This window comes from Drosophila suzukii, chromosome X (genome assembly GCF_043229965.1).
Source record: "Drosophila suzukii chromosome X, CBGP_Dsuzu_IsoJpt1.0, whole genome shotgun sequence".
Classification (NCBI taxonomy): domain Eukaryota; kingdom Metazoa; phylum Arthropoda; class Insecta; order Diptera; family Drosophilidae; genus Drosophila; species Drosophila suzukii.
In genome coordinates this window covers 14,822,388-14,843,882 of record NC_092084.1, presented here as the reverse complement: position 1 = coordinate 14,843,882, position 21,495 = coordinate 14,822,388, and the positions used below count along the sequence as shown (strand labels likewise).

The following is a 21,495-nucleotide window of genomic DNA, read 5'->3' as shown; positions in this document are numbered from 1 at the left end:
GTTGAGCGCCAAGCGGAACCCCAAATCGCCGGCAGAGCGAAAGAGAGCGATGGCACGAGGGAGGGGGGCAGTGGGGGAGCGGCGGTGAGCGGACGGATTCGATTGCCATCGCTGTTTGCCTTTAATCAGCGCTTATCATCGGACGGCGATAATCGCACACCTGCCAAAATAAAGTTGGCAAAGTAATACTATATTTAGATTATTAAGTTCCTACTCTTATTTTTGGGTTTTTTTCGAAATTTTACTGGAAATAAATATTAAATTGAAAGATACATAGGTCCATAAGAAAAGTTATACAAGCTTGTTCTGATATTTACTTTTGAGATATTTCATTGAACTCGATATTCGAAAAACTTATGTCATTTGAAATAAATTTAATACTCTTTTATAAAAAGAATACTTTTGAATCTACTAAAAAAACTCGAAAGTGAAAAACGCAACGGCTCTGATATTAACATAAGCCCATCTAATATTTGACGAACAATTTTAAAACCTTTTCGAAATGTTTACAACATACTTTAAAATGTCAAAAAGGTTAGTTACCTTATAGATTTTCTAACCTTATTTTCAAATTTAAACAAAATAATCCTTTCCATACTCGTAATACTACTCTGTATAAGATTAGAAATTATCCAATTTATTTTTTTTTTTTACAAAATTCCTTAGTTTTTTGATCTCAAGTCAGATTTCTCAGTGTATATTTTTTTAATCGTAGTGCAGCGGTTACGCAGATATAGCTGATCCGCCTCTTAACTGCCCCCTTGAACGCCTTTTCGGAATTCTTTGTGTCGCCACTGTTTGAACTCTGCGACTGTTCTCTTATTGATTCGGCTAATTAAATTCGTTTTCTTGGCCATAAGCCCTTGCCGTTGATTCGGCCATTTGTTTGCCCAGCTAATTAGGCGCAATCTCGCTCTCTCCCGCAAAATTCTCGACCTTGTTTCGGCAGTAAGCGTACACGAAATACAAAAATCAAACACTAAAAATTAATCAACTGACAAAGTCAAGAGCGAAACTCGTTCGTCTGCCGATCCGATCGATTCGATTCAATTGAGCAGCGTCAACGAGGGGTTTTTAATAATTACATGTGTTACCTGATAAGGTAAACAAAACCAACCCAATCACCCACATCCAGGCGTCCCCATCCCGAACCCCCCCCTTTTCGCATAAACATCCCCTGCTCGGAATAGTAATCTCACGGGCCCGGAATGGTACAACTAATTCGCAATATTGTTTAACAAATTACACTCATAAATTCTCTCGAAGTGGGCAAATATTTGACGATTGAGCTATATTTACGATCAGCGCAACAAAAAAAGGAAAGAAGAGGAGGTAGCAGAGGTACGGGAATATCGGGAAAAAGTTGACGCTACCCGGAAGCGTTATCAGGAAATTTAAGTTTTAAATTAAAAAATTTAAATATATCTTATTTCTCTTTAAGTAAGTTGCTTAACCAAAACAAGAAAAAATTTTTAAGTATTTCTTTGCACAATTTATTTATAGGATGAGCCCTAACTCAACATTCGTAAAGTTTTTATCTCTTACGAAAATTTCATAAAGCGAAAGTCAAATAATTTCACATTAGTCAGTGCTCACTGTACCTAAGTCACCACGTAAGAAGGCAATCAGACAGAATCAAATATTAGAGTCGGTAATAAAACGATTTAGTGAAACAAAAAAACAGGCAAACTTTTACAGCTCCTGATAAAACCCACTACAGTAAAGCTAGAAATAAGTCTATCTCAGAAATACTTTCCCTAAAATAAAGTTATAAAACGTAAAACTTAACTTACTTAAGATGGGTTCACAAATATTATAAATTCTTCCAATTATGATTTGCATCTTCTAATAAGAGGTTTCACTGTCCCACGTGAAAAGCCACTGGGCTAACACACTACCGACTGATGAAAAGGCAAATTGCGAAAATAAACTTGGATTGCGAATTAATAAACACTTATACGACTCGTTATAATGCCGTGAGGCGATGCCCGAGTTCAGAATTAATGAACCCAGATAATTGAAATGCAACCCGCGATTCAAAGTCACCACCAAAGTTGGTCAACTCTCGAAAAATGTGCGATATTATTATTTTTAGCTCTTACAGACGTTACCAGGAATTTTTGATGACTATTGTAGTAGTTTACGAAGACTTTCTGAATAATATAAGAGCATTTTTTCATTTTCCTTATACTTAAATCTGTAAAAAAAGAGGCACAGTAATACAAACCATGAGCTGCCAAAAACCATCCATCAAATAAGAGAAAATAGTTGCTATGCCCTCATAGACTCTATGCCAAATTAAGTTCTTCAGATTATCAGTTCACCGCAGTCGCACAAGATATTATTTTTAAGTAATTTTGAAAAGGGGAAAAATGCAATTTGTTTTTATTATTATTTTTGTTTTCAATAAATTGTTTTTAGATTTGTTCATTTGGTTTAGTTGTACACTTAAACATTTGATGAATTTTCCAGTTCTTATACGCTTTTATTTTTAGTTTGTCGTTAGCATATTTCTGCCGCGCTTTGTTGTCGTATTAAATGTGTAAGAAAACATTGATAATTATTTTCGTATTTTTCTTTAAGGAATGTATCTTTTTGTTAGCGTATATATATACTTTTTCGATATATGTTGCCCCTGGCTGTCTTCGCGGTCCCCGAGACGCCCAACAGCATTTGTTTTGCTCAACAGTTACGTGACACGGAAACAATAATCAAATAAATAACGACAGAGCGAAGTTAGTTGTATAGTATTATTAATTATTATATGGAATACACACAAATCTAAAGTAAGCGCTTGCTACATGTAAATGGCCAAAAATAGAAAAACAGAAAAAAAAAATATAGCATAATAAGAATAAACATAATTTTAAATTCACATTATTGTAGGACTATAACTAAACATAATAAATACATTACGTGGACTACGCACATTGAGAGATTAACAAATCCAATACAGATACAGATACAGATATACGAAAAAGATATGGAATCAATTAAATAATATGTAAAATTAATCGTAATAATTGTGTAAATTGTAAATATCACAAGCAGACGTCACTTGCATCGTTGATAAATGTATGCCCTATATGCCATTCTATAAGTATGCGGGTGTGTAATTATGTTCTGCCCTAAATCGTGTGAAATTGTTTCTTTTTTTTGTGATTTTTGTGGGTTTTGTGGGTTTTCGACGTGAAAGAAAGCCATATTCGCTATTTGTGTTCTGCCTATCTCCCTGTCTCTTTCTCTTGCCCGCCTGCCGTCTCTTTCTAGGTTAATTTTTGAGTTGGGTTTTGAGTTTTGTTGAGTTTTGAGTCTCGTTTTCGCATTTGTTCAATAACTATTAACGTTACCTTAAATTTAACTAACAATTTCTATAGAAAGTTTTCGAATGAGTACAATATTTTCAACATTTCATCGCTTTAGTTTTCTGTTAAGTTTATATTGTTTCGTTTAGCATTTGCTTGTCGCCAACCCGCTTTTCTTTTTCGTTCACTCTTGGCTGACTTTCTGATTTCGGTTTCTTGCTCTCAGTTGAGTAGTTCCTTTCTAGGCCTTCCTACGTACATACAAATAAATAAATGATCAATGTTTGTTGATTTGTTTGCTAAACATTTATGTATATATGTATATATATATGATGTATATTTGTGTATAATTAAAATTGACTTTTTACAATTTATTCTTCATAGATTTTCCATTTAGCCGCTGCCTTCCTATGAGCAAAAAATATACAAACAAAAACGGAACAAAGGGTGTTTTGGAAAAAAATATGAATTAAATATTACGCTGAGGTTGGCTTAAATATACTCTTCTATATATTTCCTTTTTCGTTTATAATGTATGCGTGTCTGTGAGTGGTGTGTGTATATATATATACGTATATATACCTATATATATTGTATAATGAGAATCGTCGGTTCTGCTTGATCTAAATTGGTGCCTGTGTTTGCTCTATGTGCTAAGTGCCGGAAACATTTGAAACATTTTTTGTTGCTGCTGTTAACATTTTCCAACTCCATCCGATCTCTGGACCAGACCAAGTCAGGTCATGCCAGACCAGACCAGACCATCCCATCCGCATCCCAAATTGGAGCATCGAGAGCCAAGGCGATTGCAATTGCTTGTCAATGTACAAATTATATAAATGTATATATATCAGTGCCAAATATACTTTACAATATATATGGGTTGAGGCTTTGGGTGCAGCAAGCAGCGGGCAAAAGCATGAATCTCTGAATCCACAGATTCCGGAGCCCTTGGAGAACTGGCCAGCCGGAATATGGCAAGCTAACCGAAGGAGATGGTGTGGTATGTGGGTTTAGAAGCGGAGTGGCCAGCGAATGGAATTCTTCCACCACCACCACCGACCCACTAACGAACAATGTGCAATGCCTCGGCCCGCCTGGTGATGTTCGGTATGGTACTGGGTGGTTTAATCTGTGCTTCCTGCCGCCGACGCCGCCGTTGCTGCTCCTTCTGCTCCACTGGCTCCAGCTCCTGCTTCTGCTTCTGCTCCTCCTGCAGCGCCTTCGGCCTTCCCTAGTCGCCGCTGTCGTCCCACTTGCGCTCCTCCATGATGCGATCAAAGCAGTCCGCAAGGAATGCATGCTGCAGGATGGAAAGCCACATTAATTAAATGCATTTCATTCGAGGGTTGGCATGGATTTGTGGTCTATATATGTATATATAGTGCGCAGCTGAACTTCTCGCTACATTACAGTTCTAATCAACCCGAAAATTAATTATAGCCTCATTTGAATATGCAATGTGTTTGTCTATTTGATGCACACAAAGGTAATTATCTTCATTTGTAATTTACCCCAATACTACTTGTACAATTTGGTATGGCAATACAAATAACCTATTGTTTTGCAGATTGTTAGCTTAAATATTTATGAGAAACACATTTTTTAGATTATCTAGGGTTTTAAAAACTTAACTTTGTTTAGTTTAGACCCATTAAAACACCAAGAGGTAAACAACTATTTTAAGCTAATCAAGAGTTAAGCAGCGCACTATAAAGGACAGGGCTTTTAAGGATCCAACATACATATGGCGTGTAGACTTTGACCCAACGTGCTGGCTTATCTGGACGATTGTACTGAAAGCAGAATGACATGGACTCCTCGTCGCTCTCGGAGCGCGTGATGCTATCCCAGGTCAGCTCGACCATTTGCGCCTCCAGCGAGCCATCCTCACGGCAGGCGTGCAGCCGAAAGCTCTTCATGCCTGTCAAGAAATCGAAGTAATTAAAAGTGATGGTATTAATGAAAACAAGAGACTACGAAAACCACTTTAAAAGGACTTTTTAAATTCTTAAATCGTTTAAGCTCACAAAAAGCGTAATACAAAATACAAATAATAATTTTTTTGTGATATTTTGAGTCGTTTATAGGCATTTCGAGAAGTATAATCAAATTTTTTGGGTTTTTGGAGCCTTATCTCGAAAAGTTTTATAACCATAAAACATTCTTCAGAGAGAAACATCCTGCTATAGTATTAAGTTATGTTTTTCTGGCATGTTTTCTAAATTTAGATAAAGCCTTATCGCAAATTTATCACAATATGGTAATTACCATGAAATTTAGCCTTATCTTGAACAGTTTTCATAACAATTTATCCCTCTCAATTATTTCTTGAGCACTTTAAAATGGTTCCGATAAAACAAGGGCAAAGCCACTCACCCACGGCGGGCACCACGTGGCCCTCCTTGCGACTATCACAGGAGCAGTGGGGAAAAACAACGTCCCCGTATCCTGGCAGTGTGCGGGCCAAAGCCAGATAGTCGCCCGCCTTCTTCGCGTCCTGCAGCGCCTTCAGCTCGTACAGGCGTCCATCGGCCCGGATATTGCCGCGATTCACCTCGTCGACCGCCTGATAGAAGACAAACCGGGCAGCCTGCTCGCCATCCGGCAGCGTCAGCTCCTTGGCCACCGAGAAGAGCCAGCGCCGGACGCACAGGCAGGTGGACGAGGCGGTACTGTAGTTCTGCACGTACAGCTGATGGGGAATCTCGTGCGGTTGCAGTTTTCGCTCGAAATTGTATTCGACAATCTCGAACAGGTAGAAATACTGCTGCGTGTAGGCGGTGAGATTGGCGCGCTGCACCAGAATCTCCCACACCACCTGGGCATTGGAGGACTTCTTCACCGACACGGTGCTCACTTCGTGGTCGGGCAGCATCACCTTGATATCCACCGGCGAGGCGGATATATCGTCCTCGGTGTCGGTGAGAAAGTCCTGCACAGCATCACTTTCGGCAATCACCCGCACCGCGCACACCTTCTCCAGATACTGCTCCAGACCACGGCGCCTCGTGTCCAGCTGCTGTTCGCTCAGCTGGAAGGGCCACTTGCCGGGCAGCTTGGGGAAGTTGAAGCCGGAGAACTCCTTGCGCAGCAGCGAGTGCAGGTTGGCGAACTCCCGATAGCGACGCGAACACAGCTGCCTTCCAGCCATGTGTATATTGAAGACAATGTACCGCTCGCCATTCCGGTTCACAATCCCATAGTCGGGTATGCTATGAAGAGAAAACATATTAATAATCCTTCTAAGATCCTTTGCTGTGCAGGCACTTACCTAATGGGCAGCGAGCGTTTGTCCGAGTAATCAATGTAGGAGTAGCCGGTCTGATCCTCCTGCGGCTCCAGTCGATCGGCCTCCTAAGGGTAAGACAAATGTTTAAACAAAGTAATATAAAATATATATTCAAACGGAATTATAGCATGTTGCCTTAAGAAAAATTTTTCAATTGTTTTCTTTATCCTAAGGTATTTTCTATATATATAAAACTCTTGTTATTTTTTAATAAATCAACCCAAAACCCTGAAAGCAAGAGCTACGGCAATTAATTTTGTACTACATGTTCTTATTGTCATGAAAGTTTGTGCTAAGAACGTTTTTTTCCCTAAGTTAATGCAACAGTTAAGTTAACTTTGGCAAGCTGAAGTTTATTTACCCTTGCAGATCGTTCCTATGGGAGCAATGTATATACAGAACTTTCCGACTTTTAGAAAATTTAAAATAATCAAAGTAATATCAAGACAATGTTGCATTACACATTTTTTTCGTTGTTCTGAAATAATACAAAAATGTTATATACCGGAGTAGAAGAGAATATGATCAAAAATAACGAAGCTATAATTATTTTCCCATTATTTATTCGATTGTTTCCCATTTTCTTTTTTTCAGTATTTTTTCGAATATTCCTACGGGAACTATAGGGTATAGTTGTCCGATTCCGCTATATCTGAATAATATACAATCTGCAATATTAGTATTACGACTTTTGGGAAGGTTTCATCCCGATAGCTTTAAAACTGAGAAAATAGTTTGCGTAGAAACGTACAGACAGACGGACGGACAGACGGACAAACGGACGGACGGACAGACGGACGGACAGACGGACAGACGGACAGACGGACGGACGGACAGACGGACAGACGGACAGACGGACAGACGGACAGACGGACAAACGGACGGACGGACAGACGGACGGACGGACAGACGGACAGACGGACGGATGGACGGACGGACAAACGGACGGACAGACGAATGGACCGACGAACGGACAGACATGGCTATACTCGTCTGGTGATGCTGATCAATAATATATATACTTTATGAGGTCGGAAACGCCTTCTTCACTGCGTTGCAAACTTCTGACTGAAATCATTATACGCTCTGCAATAGTATACTAAAATTTTTAAGCAGTAACTAATATTTTCCTCCTCCCAGGGTATATCTATTTATTTTTTCTCTCACCTGCTGTGTCACCGATATCACTGTCAGAGTTAGGCAGTCACCACCGGATTTGATCAGATCCACGACCTGTTTATGTGTGGCTCCCTCCACGCTGACGCCGTTCCTGCAATGTAATAGAGACAAGCATTAAAATACCTTTCTTTACATAGGAAGAGATATATTTTAGGATCTAGAATGAAATCGAACCGAAGACAGCGCTTCTCTAGAGCTGTCAACTGTGCAAACTGAACGGAATGAAAAGGCAGCATTTCGCTGGAAATTGAAAAACGAGAGTGGAATCGATTCCGAACGATCGTCGCAGGCGGATTAAAGGCGTTGCCATCGGCCACAGATCCATTTAAGCGAAAATAATAACAGCGGGAGCGCAGATAATGGATGCATTGACATCGGTGGAGCGTTGATAAGAAACGATTCCATTCTATTCGGGTCAAGTTGGAATCACACGTATCATATCTTTCTAGGATCGAAGCTTTTGACTGAACTTGAAGGTTGATAGACAGAGAAAAAGATAGGGAGAAAAAGGCAACACAAATTAAATAAACCTATTTTAGTGATAAGAAATGTATTGGCATGTTGTAAAAATTACAGGGAATTATTAAAAAAAGTGATGTTTATATAAATTAAATATTAAGCTACAGGGGTCTTAAAATTCAGTGAGAATCAGAGTGGAAAAAATATTTATTGCACTGCATAGAATACAGCGATTCAATTCAATTAAGTGGGTGCTTTGCAAAATGAAATGGGAACGTCAACAAGTAGCACAAATGTTATTTACACGACCAAGAATCATATTAAGTGAAATCAAATTGATTGCAATAAAAGGCAACAGCGAGTGGCCTTTGATAAGCGCAAAGTATCCAACCCACAGCCAGATGAACACCCACATCCGCATCCACATCCACATCCACATCCACATCATCCATTCCTCGAGTTCCTCCACTTCTCCGGTGGAGTCTGTGTGCTGCGATGCCTTTCCGGTTTGCAATTTGCCATCCGTGCCGAATGTGAAGTAAATAAGTAAATAAATCCAAGCAGCAGCTATCGCCACATTGTGACGCACTGTGGAACGCTTGAAAAGCTCCACAGAGAGCCTCTCAGCATGACTCACATAGCGACATGTCAGAAATCCAGAAATCAGGGGACCAGGCATACCATAATACTGGATGCCATTCGTATAATGGCCGATAAACCCAGGGCGGTAGAGCTGGGGGAAATGGAGAATCGGGAACGTGGGGGAGATTCTCAGTGCAGGAGACAGGCGCAGACAACTGAAAGCCTGAAACTGAAACTTAAACCGAGACGAGAGACTCTGCTCCGGAAACCTGTTTTTGCAATGGAACCCAGCCACTTGGTAAAAATAGTTAAAAAAAAAAACAAAATACAAAAGCACAATCATAGACAAACACAAAGCTATCTATGCATTTATTTATGGCCAAATGCAAATGCAAATGCCTTTCCCTCTTAATTGTGTTCGACAATATGCGCGAATGTTTTCTTGTTTAACGAGAGAGACTTTATCCAATTTCCCCTGATGCTTGGCGTTTTAATTTGAAACATTTGAGCCATCTTAAGCAGCACACTTGTGGGTGTGAATAAAGCTAAATGGGCGAGAAGAGCTTGTAAGCTGGCGCACAGTGGGACAAGGTGGCGCTGCACAGTGGGCGGCCACCCACAATTCGTGACGTGAGAAACAACATCTGGGGGCGTTGCGGCTCGTATTATTATAAACAGCTCCTGAGGGCATTCCCACATATCGATTGATATTTACTCATGAACATTTTCAACTGAAAGCATCATATTTATTTAAGGGGACCTCCCCCATTCTCAATTTCAAATGTTCGTGATTTTTAATGGGGTGCCAAGTGAATTCCAGTTATGTTAGCAAGTTCGTTATTTTATTAGAAATTGGTATTTTAAAGAAAACATTTTTTTTGTTTTATACAAAAAAAAAGTGGGGGTTTGTAAGTGTTCTAGTTTGAAGTTTTTTTTTTTTTAATGAAAATCTTTTTTGGTGCCATAATTGAATTTGCAACACAATAATGTAGATACATATATCTAACATAAAATAAAAAACCAGACAATATACTATAATCAACGTCAAAGGGAGTGCGAGAGGGATGGAAATATGCTTGCAGCAAATCGGCTGTTCTAGTTTATAAACAGAGTCCCCACTAAAATGGTCAGAAAATAGATAATTCCTACACGCAAATAATTTTTAGCTAGAAATTTAAGCCTGATATAGTTATTTAATTAAATTTTGTAACCTAAAATTTTGAATTTTTTAAAAATTTTGGATTAACAATTTTTTGTAAGACCGCAATCCTTGTAAAAACTTTATTTTCCAGTGGAATTTAGATACAAACTCAAATCTAAAAATATCTAGGACTGTTTAAACCTATTTAAGTACCATTTCACAGTGCCATCATAACTTTTCACAGGGTATCTGAAAAGTTGAAAGGCCAAAGCAACAGTCTTCGACAAATACTAATGGCATTTCTATATTCATTTCGGTCAATGTTTATTCGCGATTTGTGTGCTCTCCTCCAGCACTAATTGGACATGGAAATGCGAATGTGCGATGGCATATATGGGGTATTACGGGGAATGCAATTGTTTAAGTTGAGCAAATCGAATAAATATTTGCCAGACACCGAACAAATAATAAAATCGGAAGAAAAAAAATATGTTTATACACAGATTTTTAATAGTTGCGGGCGAAATGAAAATATAATTCGCATATATAGGCTATACAGAGTGGGGTTTTGATGTCTAAAAATATGCAGAGAAATATCTACCCGTACATCTGAACGAGAATATCCCCGCTGGATATTCGCAATCAACGAACAAAGCCAACATACGCCTGCATTTATATTTAATTTACCTTGGACACGTAGTACTCGCTGCTACTCTTGCAACTGAAATGTAATTCCATTAACGGGAATGGAAATCGAAAATTAATTAAGCCCAACAAGAATCCGGTGGAGGACTTGACATGAGTGCTTAACAAGTGTCCTTCTGCCATTGCTTAATTCTCGTTTTCTGTTTCTGTTTGATGTGTTTCTACCCCTCGGAATTGAACTCGAACTCGATTCCCGATTCCCCCCCCCCCCCCCCCCCCCCCCCCCCTGCCATGTTTATTTCTGGCTTAGTTTAGTCCGCATGAAACCGAAAAGTGAAACCTGAAAACATGAAAACCTGAAACCGCCACCGAACTCTAGGAAATGCGGAAATGTGGGCCAGCCAGCCAACCAAGTCGAAACAACAACGACAACGACGACCACGAGACCACATCCACATCCACATCGTAGTCCCCATCCAATCCAAGTCCATCCAGTGACGTAAATCTATTGATTATTGTCGGGGCATATGCCACAAACCAGCAACAACAACTGTAACAACATTGACACAGAACCAAACCGCAAACACAAATTCGTGGCAGCATAAGAAAAACATGCAGGACGACTTGGAGGCCAGGGACTCGATTTAGCAATACCCAATAAATATTTATTAATTGGGGAAGAACAACATAGAGGGGCTTCAAAAAGCTCTATTAATAACTACGAATTATTTCCGAATTTCGGTTTTTGATTTAAGGTTTCTATGTCGAACCGTATTCTCTGCACATGGGTCTTTCAGAAAAGTATACTTTTCTTTTATATTTATGCTACAAATAATTTGTGATACTAACTTAATTTCACATATTTTATATTTTGTATAATATTCATGCAGTATTTTTAAGGTTACAAAGGCTCTGTTAATAGCTACAAATTATTTGATTTGTATATGAAACCATATTCCCTATCCTCCATAAAAATAAACCCATATTTTATAGTTTTACTGAGATAAATTTGTTTTTTTAACCCCTGGGACTTTTGGGTAGCACACTAGTCCATATAACACACGTACAAAACAAGGTAACTCGAGCTCCCTATAGGTGGTTCATATGGCTGGGCAAATGTGCTGGCTACAAATCAGCTAATGACCCTTCAATAACTCAAGCCATATGCCACAAAACATTCGACCCGTGTGGCAAGTTTGAGTTGGGAAATTGTCTGCCACTTGCGTGTTTAAAGGCTTCTTAACACTCAATTTAGTTTCGGCCCGAGAAGATGAACTTTAAATTGTTGGCTTAAACTTGTACATACGAAAAACGTATATGCTATGTACTTGTTTGTGAAGGGAAAATACCTTGGGAGTAATAGGATGAAAGCACAGGAGTTGAAAAGGAAAAAAAAAAACGGAGAAAAGAGGGAACAAAAGTGAAGGAAATTTCCGGCTCAAGATGCAATTGTTCGTCTTGGTTTCAATCAAGTTCCTTTTTTTTTATTGTTTGCAATACTGGCAAAGTTGTTCTCTGAATTCTTTGGGTGAATTTTTTCGTGTATCTTGGATACACGCACTGAAAGAAATTTTAATATGCAGGGGCAAGATGGAAAACAGATCATATAAAATGGATTTTCCTTCTTTTTTTTTACAGAGTGAACCTTTTTTCTCAATTGAATTCTTTTGAATGTCACGTTTTATAACAATATAAATGCCCTTGTATTTTCTCTTTCTAATTTTTTTTATTGTTATATATTTATTTTAATGTTTCTATTTGTGCATTTTGCATTGGCATGCCTGTTGTGCATTTTTTACGGGCACTGCTGAGAGGGCGAAACGAAAGGCAGTCTGAAAATAGTACATAATCCCCATTGATTGAATCCCACAACCTTAGAACAACTACCCACGACCTCCCAGTCGCAAGTACAATGTCAAGTGGGCTGGGGGATGGCCAAGTGCAAGACGACGTGCACAAAAGATGCAGTTGGAATATGGCTAAAAAGACTGTCTGACTGCGCCGGGGGGTCCTTGGGGTCCTCAATTATGTCATGTATATCCAGAAGTATCCATTCACTGGTCCCGTTTCCATCGAGAGATGTCTCAAAAGGCCGCTGGCAAAAGGGTTCAGCAACTCATCAAACCCTCTTCAGGACTAATCCTGAACGAGGGTCAACGGACTCATCCATTTGGTTCCTAAACATCCAATAGTCATATGGTCATTCACACAGGGGCTATTAGATACTTGACAAGCCCAAGTTCAAAGTGCAGCTAAGTTAGTTGTGCCATTAAATCACCCGAATAGTTCAACATCTCGACGCTATACTATCAGGCCAAAAACTAAGTGACACAAGTAATTGATGCCCCATTTTCTCGTTGAAATGAATTACGCTTCATGTATGAGTTAATTTAGTCAACAAAGTTGAGACGCAGCAAACACAAATTGTCCAAGGAATTTATTTATTCAATTTAAATGGACAACAAAACAAAGTGGGGGTGTGAAACTTTCTCCGCTGCAATGTGGGTTAAATTCTCAGGCAAATTGTGTTTTCTTTATGCAAAAGTTTATTATTTTTAATTGCCTTACTAAAGTGAAGGCAAGGATACACATTATATTTATTAGATTTTAGATTGTTTGCACCATCAAGGCAATTGAAATTGACCTTTGATTTTATTGTATTGCAGAGTGATATTTAAAACTGATTCTGGGGCAAACTATCAAACTGACATATCACTTTTAATTACTTTACGGATTAACGTATCCTAATAAAGTGATTAAATGTATCACATAATTTTAAACGGTGCACATTTTTAGTTTTGGGCTTATTTATTCCATTTCAAAGCTAAATTATAATGCTTTCTAATGGTTTTTAGTTTAAGTTCCATCAGGTAAAATCGAAATGGCAACCTATAGACCTCTTCCCTTCAAATAGTAATACCGAATTTTTTCCCTTCGGATCTAGTTCATTTTTTGGACTTTTATTTCTAGAACCAATCAGCACACCTCGATGAAATCTTCAGCCCCTTTGCGACCCTCACAGAAATACCCATTTCGAAAACCTATGCGGACCAATCAGTGCGATCTTGAGACCACTTGAGATTCAAAGACCTATCTAATCACCATATAGCCTGTAGTATTATACCTAGCCACCAGTTCTTTGTGCCTGCCAGTTTGTCCGTCGATTTGAAACCGATTAGAACGATGGCTAGAGGGCTAACATTGGATTCCCATTCCCAACTGCTATTCCTCATGGCGGGTGGACTACTCATCGTGGGTTTAGCTATTGTGGACTCATTGGAATGCTACGCCTGCGATTCCGCAGAGAACTCGGAGTGTGCCACTCGACCGGGTCAGCAGCTGGAAGTGGAGGAGTGTTCCCAGGCGAATGACGAGTGTGTCATCTCGATATCGGCGGGACTAACGCGACGCGGCTGCCTGACGCGACTATATCCCAATGGCTATTGTGCCGCTCCATGTGAACGTTGTAATACGAGTCTGTGCAATCGACACGTTTATCCCACGGATCGTTTGCGATGCTATCAGTGCAGCGGAGCGGAGTGCATCGATGTGACCAGTTCACCGCAGTATCTGTTGCCATGCCCGGTCTATAAAGAGGGCGACAGATGCTACACGAACTTGTACCATCTTTCCAACACCATGCGTGGCTGTGAGGCCACCAATATACCGGATAGCTGTCCTCATGTCTGCCTTAAGTGCAACTATAATGGCTGCAATACGGAGAAGACCATCACCGAATCGCGTTGCCTTCAATGCACCCACAATCGATTGTCTCCTAATCCGGACTGCCTGAGGAATCAGGCCGAATCGGAGGATGCGCAACCAAGGTGCTCATTGGACAACACAACGGTCACACATTGCGTCAACAGGGTGATGTACGGACATCGGGAGAACTGCTTCACCTATCAGAACACCCAAACGGAGCTCGTACAGCGGGGCTGCTCCACCACAATGGGATTCTATTCCAGTGGCGTGGTGACCCAATGCCATGGTGAATTCTGTAATGCCAATTGCCAGGATATCGTCTGTGCCGCCTGCAATTCCACCGCCGATCCAGGATGTCGGGCGGGACGAAATTTGCCAACGGAAAAGTGCGCAGCTGGCACTACGGCCTGCTATTCCTGCGAGCAAGGTTAGGGTGAGTGGGTGGTTTCGGGGCAATCGGGTCTGGTAATACTTATCGAAAGACCCACAAACTAAACTAAACTATACTAAATAAAATGTTTAAAACAAAAAGCACAGCTTGAAGGATTTTTAGTCATGGAAAACCATTACTTTTAATAGATATTGATAATAAAGACCAAATCTAGTTCACGATTTTACAAAATCTTTACAAATGTGGACGCTAGACAGGTTTAAGCGTTTGTAGGCGTTAGAATGGGCGTGACTCTCTGCTGAGACAAACTCAAAGTCCCAATTTTCTAGCTTTTATAGTTTTCGAGATCTCAGCGTTCATACGGACGGACAGACATACGGACAGACGGACATGGCTAGTTCGAATCGGCTTGTGATCCTGATCAAGAATATATATTATATATATTTTATAGGGTTGGAAAGAAGGAAGCGTTTCCTATAACACACTTTCCGACGAATCAAATATACTTTTTTACTCTGCGATTAAAGTGGTATAGCGAGCTGTAGAATGTTTTAAAAGAATCCATTTATCATAAACTATTATAATGGATTTAAAACCTAAAATATTTTAGACGTAATCTGCTGCATCTGCTTTTAAATATAACAATTTAACAACAAGTTGAACCATTAAAACTAAAATGATAGCTTTAAGGGTTTGAAAACATTCCATTTAGAAACCTTTGTATTCTAATGGCTTATAAATGTTGTGTTTAAAATGAATATCGTTATAGATATAAATATACCCCTATTTTTGCAGATACTTTTCTGCGTCGTGGCTGTGCGGATGAGAACTTTGCACCTGCTGGCCCGGGCGACAGTTGTCAATTGTGTCGGGATGCCGATTCGTGCAATCGCTACTCCGTCCGGAGTTGCTATCGCTGCAATGCCCAGGATCAGGACACGGATTGTGCGGCCATGGACCTGCCCTCGGCGATGACGACCAGCAATTGCTCCAGCCCAACGGAGCTGTGTGTCAGCACAGTGGTCAGTCGGCTGGACGGGATCTATACGGTGCGGGGATGCGAGGGTCAGGTGCCGGAGTGCTCCGCCAACGATCCTTACTGCGTCCGGTGCAACGGAAGTCTGTGCAACTATGCACCAACTCTTTGGAGGCAGACGCAAGTCGGTTTGGTTACGGATCCGGATAACTTGCCGGATAACTGGTGGTCACTTCTGCAGTACTGGTGGTCCCGAAAACTCCGATAATAACCTCCAATAAAATGTGTACTGATAACTTTTTCAGGGGCATAGCGAGGGGCGGATGTATTTAACGGGAGCAACGCCCCCATCCAAATAAACCATATCATTCAGATAACCAAGGCAAGGTTGACTATACGGGCAATCTATTCCTTATCCAAAAAAATAATAAAAATATATACCATTGTGAGAAACACAGAAATAACTAAAACTTAGAAATCATTTTGAAAGGCGTTTAAAAGTATGCTACAATGTATTTTCAATACAAAACTGCTATGGATAGTTGTAAACCATAGTAACCATTAGTAGTACAATGTAGTAGTTCTATCTAAAACGTAGCTTGAAATAAAGTTCGTAGTTATTAAAATTGATTATTTATAAAGCAAGGTTTTTATACGTTTTAGACGTACAAAAATTTAATTTCTTTTTCAATGCCAATTGATAGATTTTTTTACGTAGTTGTGAATGCTAATTACCCATAGGTAATAACAAGCTAGAGTCCAAAAGCCACTTTGCCTTTAATGTATATACTCATAATCTTAGTAAAATTTTTAGCAAATTTTTATGTCTTTCATATTCAGTAAAGTAAAAGAAATAAGAATAAATTACTGGGATTTAAGCGCTTGGTTCCAGTTGAAAACTGGTTCGCAAAAGGCGGAAACCAAATGCAAATTTGTTTGCTTTTGCTTTCTGCTTTCTGCTTTTTGCTTTTTGCTTGCCCTCTGCAGTTTGTGCTTTTTTGTTGCTTTTGCTTTGCTTCTGCTTTTGTTAGCTCACGCGCAGCCGAATTATGTGTGTCGTTGTTCTTGTTGCTATTTTCGCTGATAATGAAATGATGGATACTGCAAATAGCAACAACAAGCCGCATAATAGACAGCCCCCCCCCCTTCACCACCCCTCCCGCCATTTTTGCACGTCACACATTCTGTTTGCAATGGGGAAAAGTGTGGAAAATTTGCGAATTTTTCGTTGCCGACGAGAAGGTGACGATGATAATTAAGTTTGCGTTGGGCGTCGAGCGTCGAGCGACGAAACTTTGGCAAAATTTATTAATTGAATTTCATCCCGAACCGAGGAGATAGTGGGCACTGTAAGCTAGAAAGAGAGAGCGAAACCGCACCCACGTTGAAAATGAATTGAAACTGCAAGAGCAACGAAATACAGTGAAGACTCTATTGCACCAGACTTTGTTGGAGTGACTTACTTTTATATCATTTCCTAATATCTAAATCCTACTATGTTTTTAAAATTATATTGATTTTATAAATAAAAACTTCAAAAGAGTGATTTAATTTTGCCTGTCAAATCATGTAATTTAAATGTTTTAAAAATGTAAACTTTTTAAATAACTTTTTCAGAGTGAATTAAATTTGGGTGTTTTTAAGTATCAATCATATGATAAAACAATTAATAAAAAAATTCTTTTTTTTTTAAATAGAGATCTAAAACACCACATTTTACTGGTTTACCTTGTCGAGAGTTTACTGTATATGAGTAACGAAATAAAATAAAATGATTGATGGACAGCCTTGAATGTGGAGAAACGGAAGGAAAGAGGGAGAGAGAGAGAAGGCAGGACAGAGGATGGCCACTGATAACGGGTATCGAGACTTAAATGTCAAAGATGCTAAACAAAAGCTTTGCTAGACAGAGACAGCACATACTGGCAAATAGCAGAGTAAAAGAAAAAAGAAACAATACAAATGAGAAAAGAAAATACAAGTGAGCATTTTAATTAGCCTGCATGCAATAGTGTTGGAATGAGTGCCCATATGTGTGTGTCATAATATTATGCCATTCAAGAAAACATAACAGAAAAAAAGTGAATAGGAGGAGGAAGAGGAGTACCGTCATATATTAAAGTTAGGTTTTAAGGTAGGGAATTAATAAACATTCAACATAAAACCATTACCATAACCATTGTCTCAAAAACGAATAAAATAAAACCAATTCATTGATAAAATTTCTTTAAAGACCTCACGCCACTTGTTTAATTTTTAACTAGCTTATTGGATATTTAAAAGTCTTGATTTATTATGTGTATTTATTTATAAAATGCTGTTCTCTACGCTGTCAAAACTTTTTAACACAAATCCAGGCAATAAGTCAAAAATCAAGCAAGTGTCATAAGGCCTTAAGGCCTTTATCAACATTCCCCTGACTCATTTTTCTTCACCATCAAACTTCCTCATTCCAGTTTTATTTTAACAGGAATTCATAGAAAACGATAAATGCCTGATAACATTGCATTATTAGAAAGAAATATGAGCTTTGCAGCTGTAGCTGGACTTTATCTTATCCTACCAACGTGTTTAATTTGAATAGGTTGTTTACATATTAACTGATATTTGAATTTGAATTTAATTTGAATCTGTTCTTTAAATATTAACTGATAGTTAACAAGTATTTTATTCAAGCTCCAAACTTAATTGTACCTCACATTATAATGACATTTGGTATGGAATTAAAACCATATTTTATGGTTCCGATCCAATAACCCCTACATATAAATACCATACCCTTTGGCTCCTTGTTATTCATAGAAATACTGGTTCAAGTGCCTCCCACTTTTCAAACTTCGGATAGCAACCCTCTAAAATGGGTGGATAAATCCGACAGAACAACAACAAAAGCAACAACCACCTCACTCAGAAAAAAGCAACATACACACATACAGGCAAAAGTGTTTATTGATATTCCCGGGCATTTTTGACCCACTACAAACACACTTCCACTTCCCACTTCACTCCCATCTCCCTCAAACGCCCCATTCCCACCCAAAAAGTGGGCGGGGTCAGAGGTTGGACATGCAAGCCCTTCGTTGGGTTAACTTCACTTACTTAACCCCAGGGGCACCCCAATAATGCCAACACCCTAAGCCCTGCGCTTAAGGCGCTTATTCTGAAGATTGCTTTTTGAATTTTGACAACTTTTTGCAAGTTTTTTCATTTACACCAGGGGTTAAGCAAACATCCTGCTGTACTAAAAACTATACATAGTTCGAGCTATAATTTGATAAAACAAAAGTGTTAAACTAGACCCAAGTTTTAAACCAAATTATCAAGCAGCTTAAAACGAGGATGCCAACATGTTATAGCATCAACTTTTACCCATTTTCCTAATTGGTCATTTGCAATAACTAGCTAACGTATGAACTCAAAGTTTTAAAGGGTTTATTTAGAAGCAAGAAGGCTACTTTTTTGCTTTACACAGATGGTAAAGTGTTTTTAGATATGTCAAAAGTACAATTTTAGGTACAAAAACAATTATTTTCACATTCCTGGATTACAAATAACCATGAATATTTATAAGAACGCAGTTCTTAGGCATTGTGACATTAGGAAGATAAACTCTATATAGAACTAGAATTGTAACCGAAAAGATTTCCATATCACTCTTCGATTCACAATGTTTTACATCAAGTAATTGAGATTTGGGTTCAAAAGAGGGTCCGATCCGGATTACTAATTTAATATAATGTGGAAATATGAAACTTTGCCACAAGTTGTCCTACGAAGTCCTACATCGAAACTACTACCTGACATCTGGAAATTATCAGCACAGATGCGCGAAAGAGGGATCCAAGCCCCTATTAGTATAAACTACTGTGGAAACAATACTTACACTTCCAGAATGCGGTCGCCTTTTTTGATGCCCGCCTTCTCGGCTGCTCCATTTTCAAGGACGGCGCTCACGTGCTGAAGGGGGGCGTACAGCTCGCCATTGATCGAGCGCAGTTGACCCCCCTCGGAAACTTGCCCGCGCACATTGAATCCGAATCCCGTTTCCGTTTTGTAAATGGTGACGACACGGGGTCCATTTGCTGTGGTTACGCCTACGCCCATGACACCCCCTCCGGCCGATGATGCGGACACCACCACTGTGCTGGCGGGGGGTGGGGGTGGGAGGGGGTGGTTCTCGCCAACGATGCTCATTGCGCCGGTCGTTCTTGCTCGCTCGCACTCACTGGTTCTTCACTCGTCTTCCTCACCCCTCTCCTTCGCCGCCTCACCTTCGCCTTTTGCCTCCTCTTTGTTGTTTGCACAATATCTTTTGTTGTGTTGTGGTTATTTTTCTCTTTTATTTTGCGTAATGTTTTTCTGCAACTTCTTTTCGGCACACACCAACACACACGCGGCACGCACGCACACACACACACGTATAGAGACAGGCACCGCCACTTTTACTTTTTCCCCTCCTTTTCCACTCTGCTTCTCTCCACCGCCACTACTCCACAGAAACTCCTCTTCCTCGTTCGCTCTCCTCGGCTGCTCTGCCTCACCTCACACACACGCACGCACACACCGCAAAAAAATATATAATTTAGTGTGTTTTTCCTTTTATTTAACACGTTTCGCGCTGCGCATTTTGTTGCTGGCTTCGCTTCTAGCCGTTGATTTTGCGTTTGGTTTTAGTTAGGTTAGTGATGCAAAAACCCATCGACGCATCGGGCATCGATGTTTTTGGCGATGCCTATCGATGTTTTCTGGAAAATCGATGTTTACCAGTGCTGTCAACTTTTACAAAACAGCTGATAAGCCAACAAAAAAGAAAAAAATAAGAGATTGAAATGAAAGATGAGAAAGTAAAAATAAAGCTTATAAAATGGATACTATCGCGAAGCCTAATACTACTAGAAATTGATTCGCAGCATATGATTCGTACGTTGCTGTTATCGAATCGACATGTGTTTATTTATTAATCAACCCAATTTGCAACAAAATGCATCCCCTTCCATTCGCTGTTTTAGAATTTCGGTAGTGTGGTATACTCTTTCATATTAAGATACTTTAGTGATATCGCAGTCCAAGGGCATTGATATTTCGGTGGCGTTCTTTCGCGCATATCTGATCAGCTGACCTACAATCGATACCTATCGAGCTGACCAACACTGTTATCGCTAGCCGGAAACGTGACGAAAGCAATCCAAATATTTCAGAAGCGCGCAGTGAAGTGACGAATGAAATATAATAAAATGAACATGTTTAAAAAATGCATCCAATTAACGAATTAATTTTTCCTTAAATGATATTTAGTATTACAAAATAAAACTTAACACTTTTATTTTTGTAAAATAATATACATTTTAAGTTTTTAGAACTGAACGACAAACTAGATCAAAGCGATATTTTTCTTAAAAAATGTGAATTTTCAACAAATTAATTCAACTATTGAGAAGGCAAAAATTCCCATTATATTTAAAAATAGCTCGTTTCATGTAGCTTTTTAAACAAACCACAAAAAATATAAGAACATCAAAGGTTCTTATGACTTATTGGGATTATTTCACATTTAAGGAATATATTGTTAAGACACCCATTACTTGAAAAAAAAATGTTTGCATATATTTTCCAAATTGTTTATGTACAATACACTCTTGTATAAAGACTTTCCCGCTCTTTCAAGATTTTATAAATCTGATTTAAGCATCGTTTTTAACGATATGCTTCAGAAAAATAGTTGCAGCTGCCCAAACACCATTGTACCATATCTTTGTCCCCAAAATTAGACGACTGAAAGTAATATAAGGAGTATCGAAGGTTTTGGAGGCGTGACCGCGA

The 21,495-nt window shown here is 39.2% G+C and overlaps 2 protein-coding genes across 4 annotated transcripts; one reads left to right on the top strand and one right to left on the bottom strand.

Annotated features, from left to right (window-relative positions):
• Nucleotides 1-2,352: 2,352 nt before the first annotated feature.
• Snx27 (sorting nexin 27) lies at nucleotides 2,353-20,364 on the bottom strand. 2 transcript variants are annotated; one of them, XM_036819951.3, is made up of 6 exons: nucleotides 19,559-20,364; nucleotides 7,765-7,867; nucleotides 6,580-6,662; nucleotides 5,685-6,520; nucleotides 5,051-5,229; nucleotides 2,353-4,608 (listed from the first exon to the last, which is right to left on the bottom strand). In XM_036819951.3, exons 1-6 carry the CDS (start codon nucleotides 19,867-19,869, stop codon nucleotides 4,540-4,542), a joined length of 1,581 nt encoding a protein of 526 aa, XP_036675846.1. In that variant the 5' UTR covers nucleotides 19,870-20,364; the 3' UTR covers nucleotides 2,353-4,539. The 2 variants fall into 2 exon arrangements, with proteins under 2 accessions (XP_036675846.1, XP_016942199.1); XM_017086710.4 differs by lacking the exon at nucleotides 19,559-20,364 and adding an exon at nucleotides 7,951-8,058.
• LOC108019068 (uncharacterized) lies at nucleotides 13,732-16,308 on the top strand. 2 transcript variants are annotated; one of them, XM_017086709.4, is made up of 2 exons: nucleotides 13,732-14,735; nucleotides 15,495-16,308. In XM_017086709.4, exons 1-2 carry the CDS (start codon nucleotides 13,787-13,789, stop codon nucleotides 15,941-15,943), a joined length of 1,398 nt encoding a protein of 465 aa, XP_016942198.2. In that variant the 5' UTR covers nucleotides 13,732-13,786; the 3' UTR covers nucleotides 15,944-16,308. The 2 variants fall into 2 exon arrangements, with proteins under 2 accessions (XP_016942198.2, XP_065724212.2); XM_065868140.2 differs by having other exon boundaries at nucleotides 13,733-14,741; nucleotides 15,495-15,611.
• Nucleotides 20,365-21,495: the final 1,131 nt, after the last annotated feature.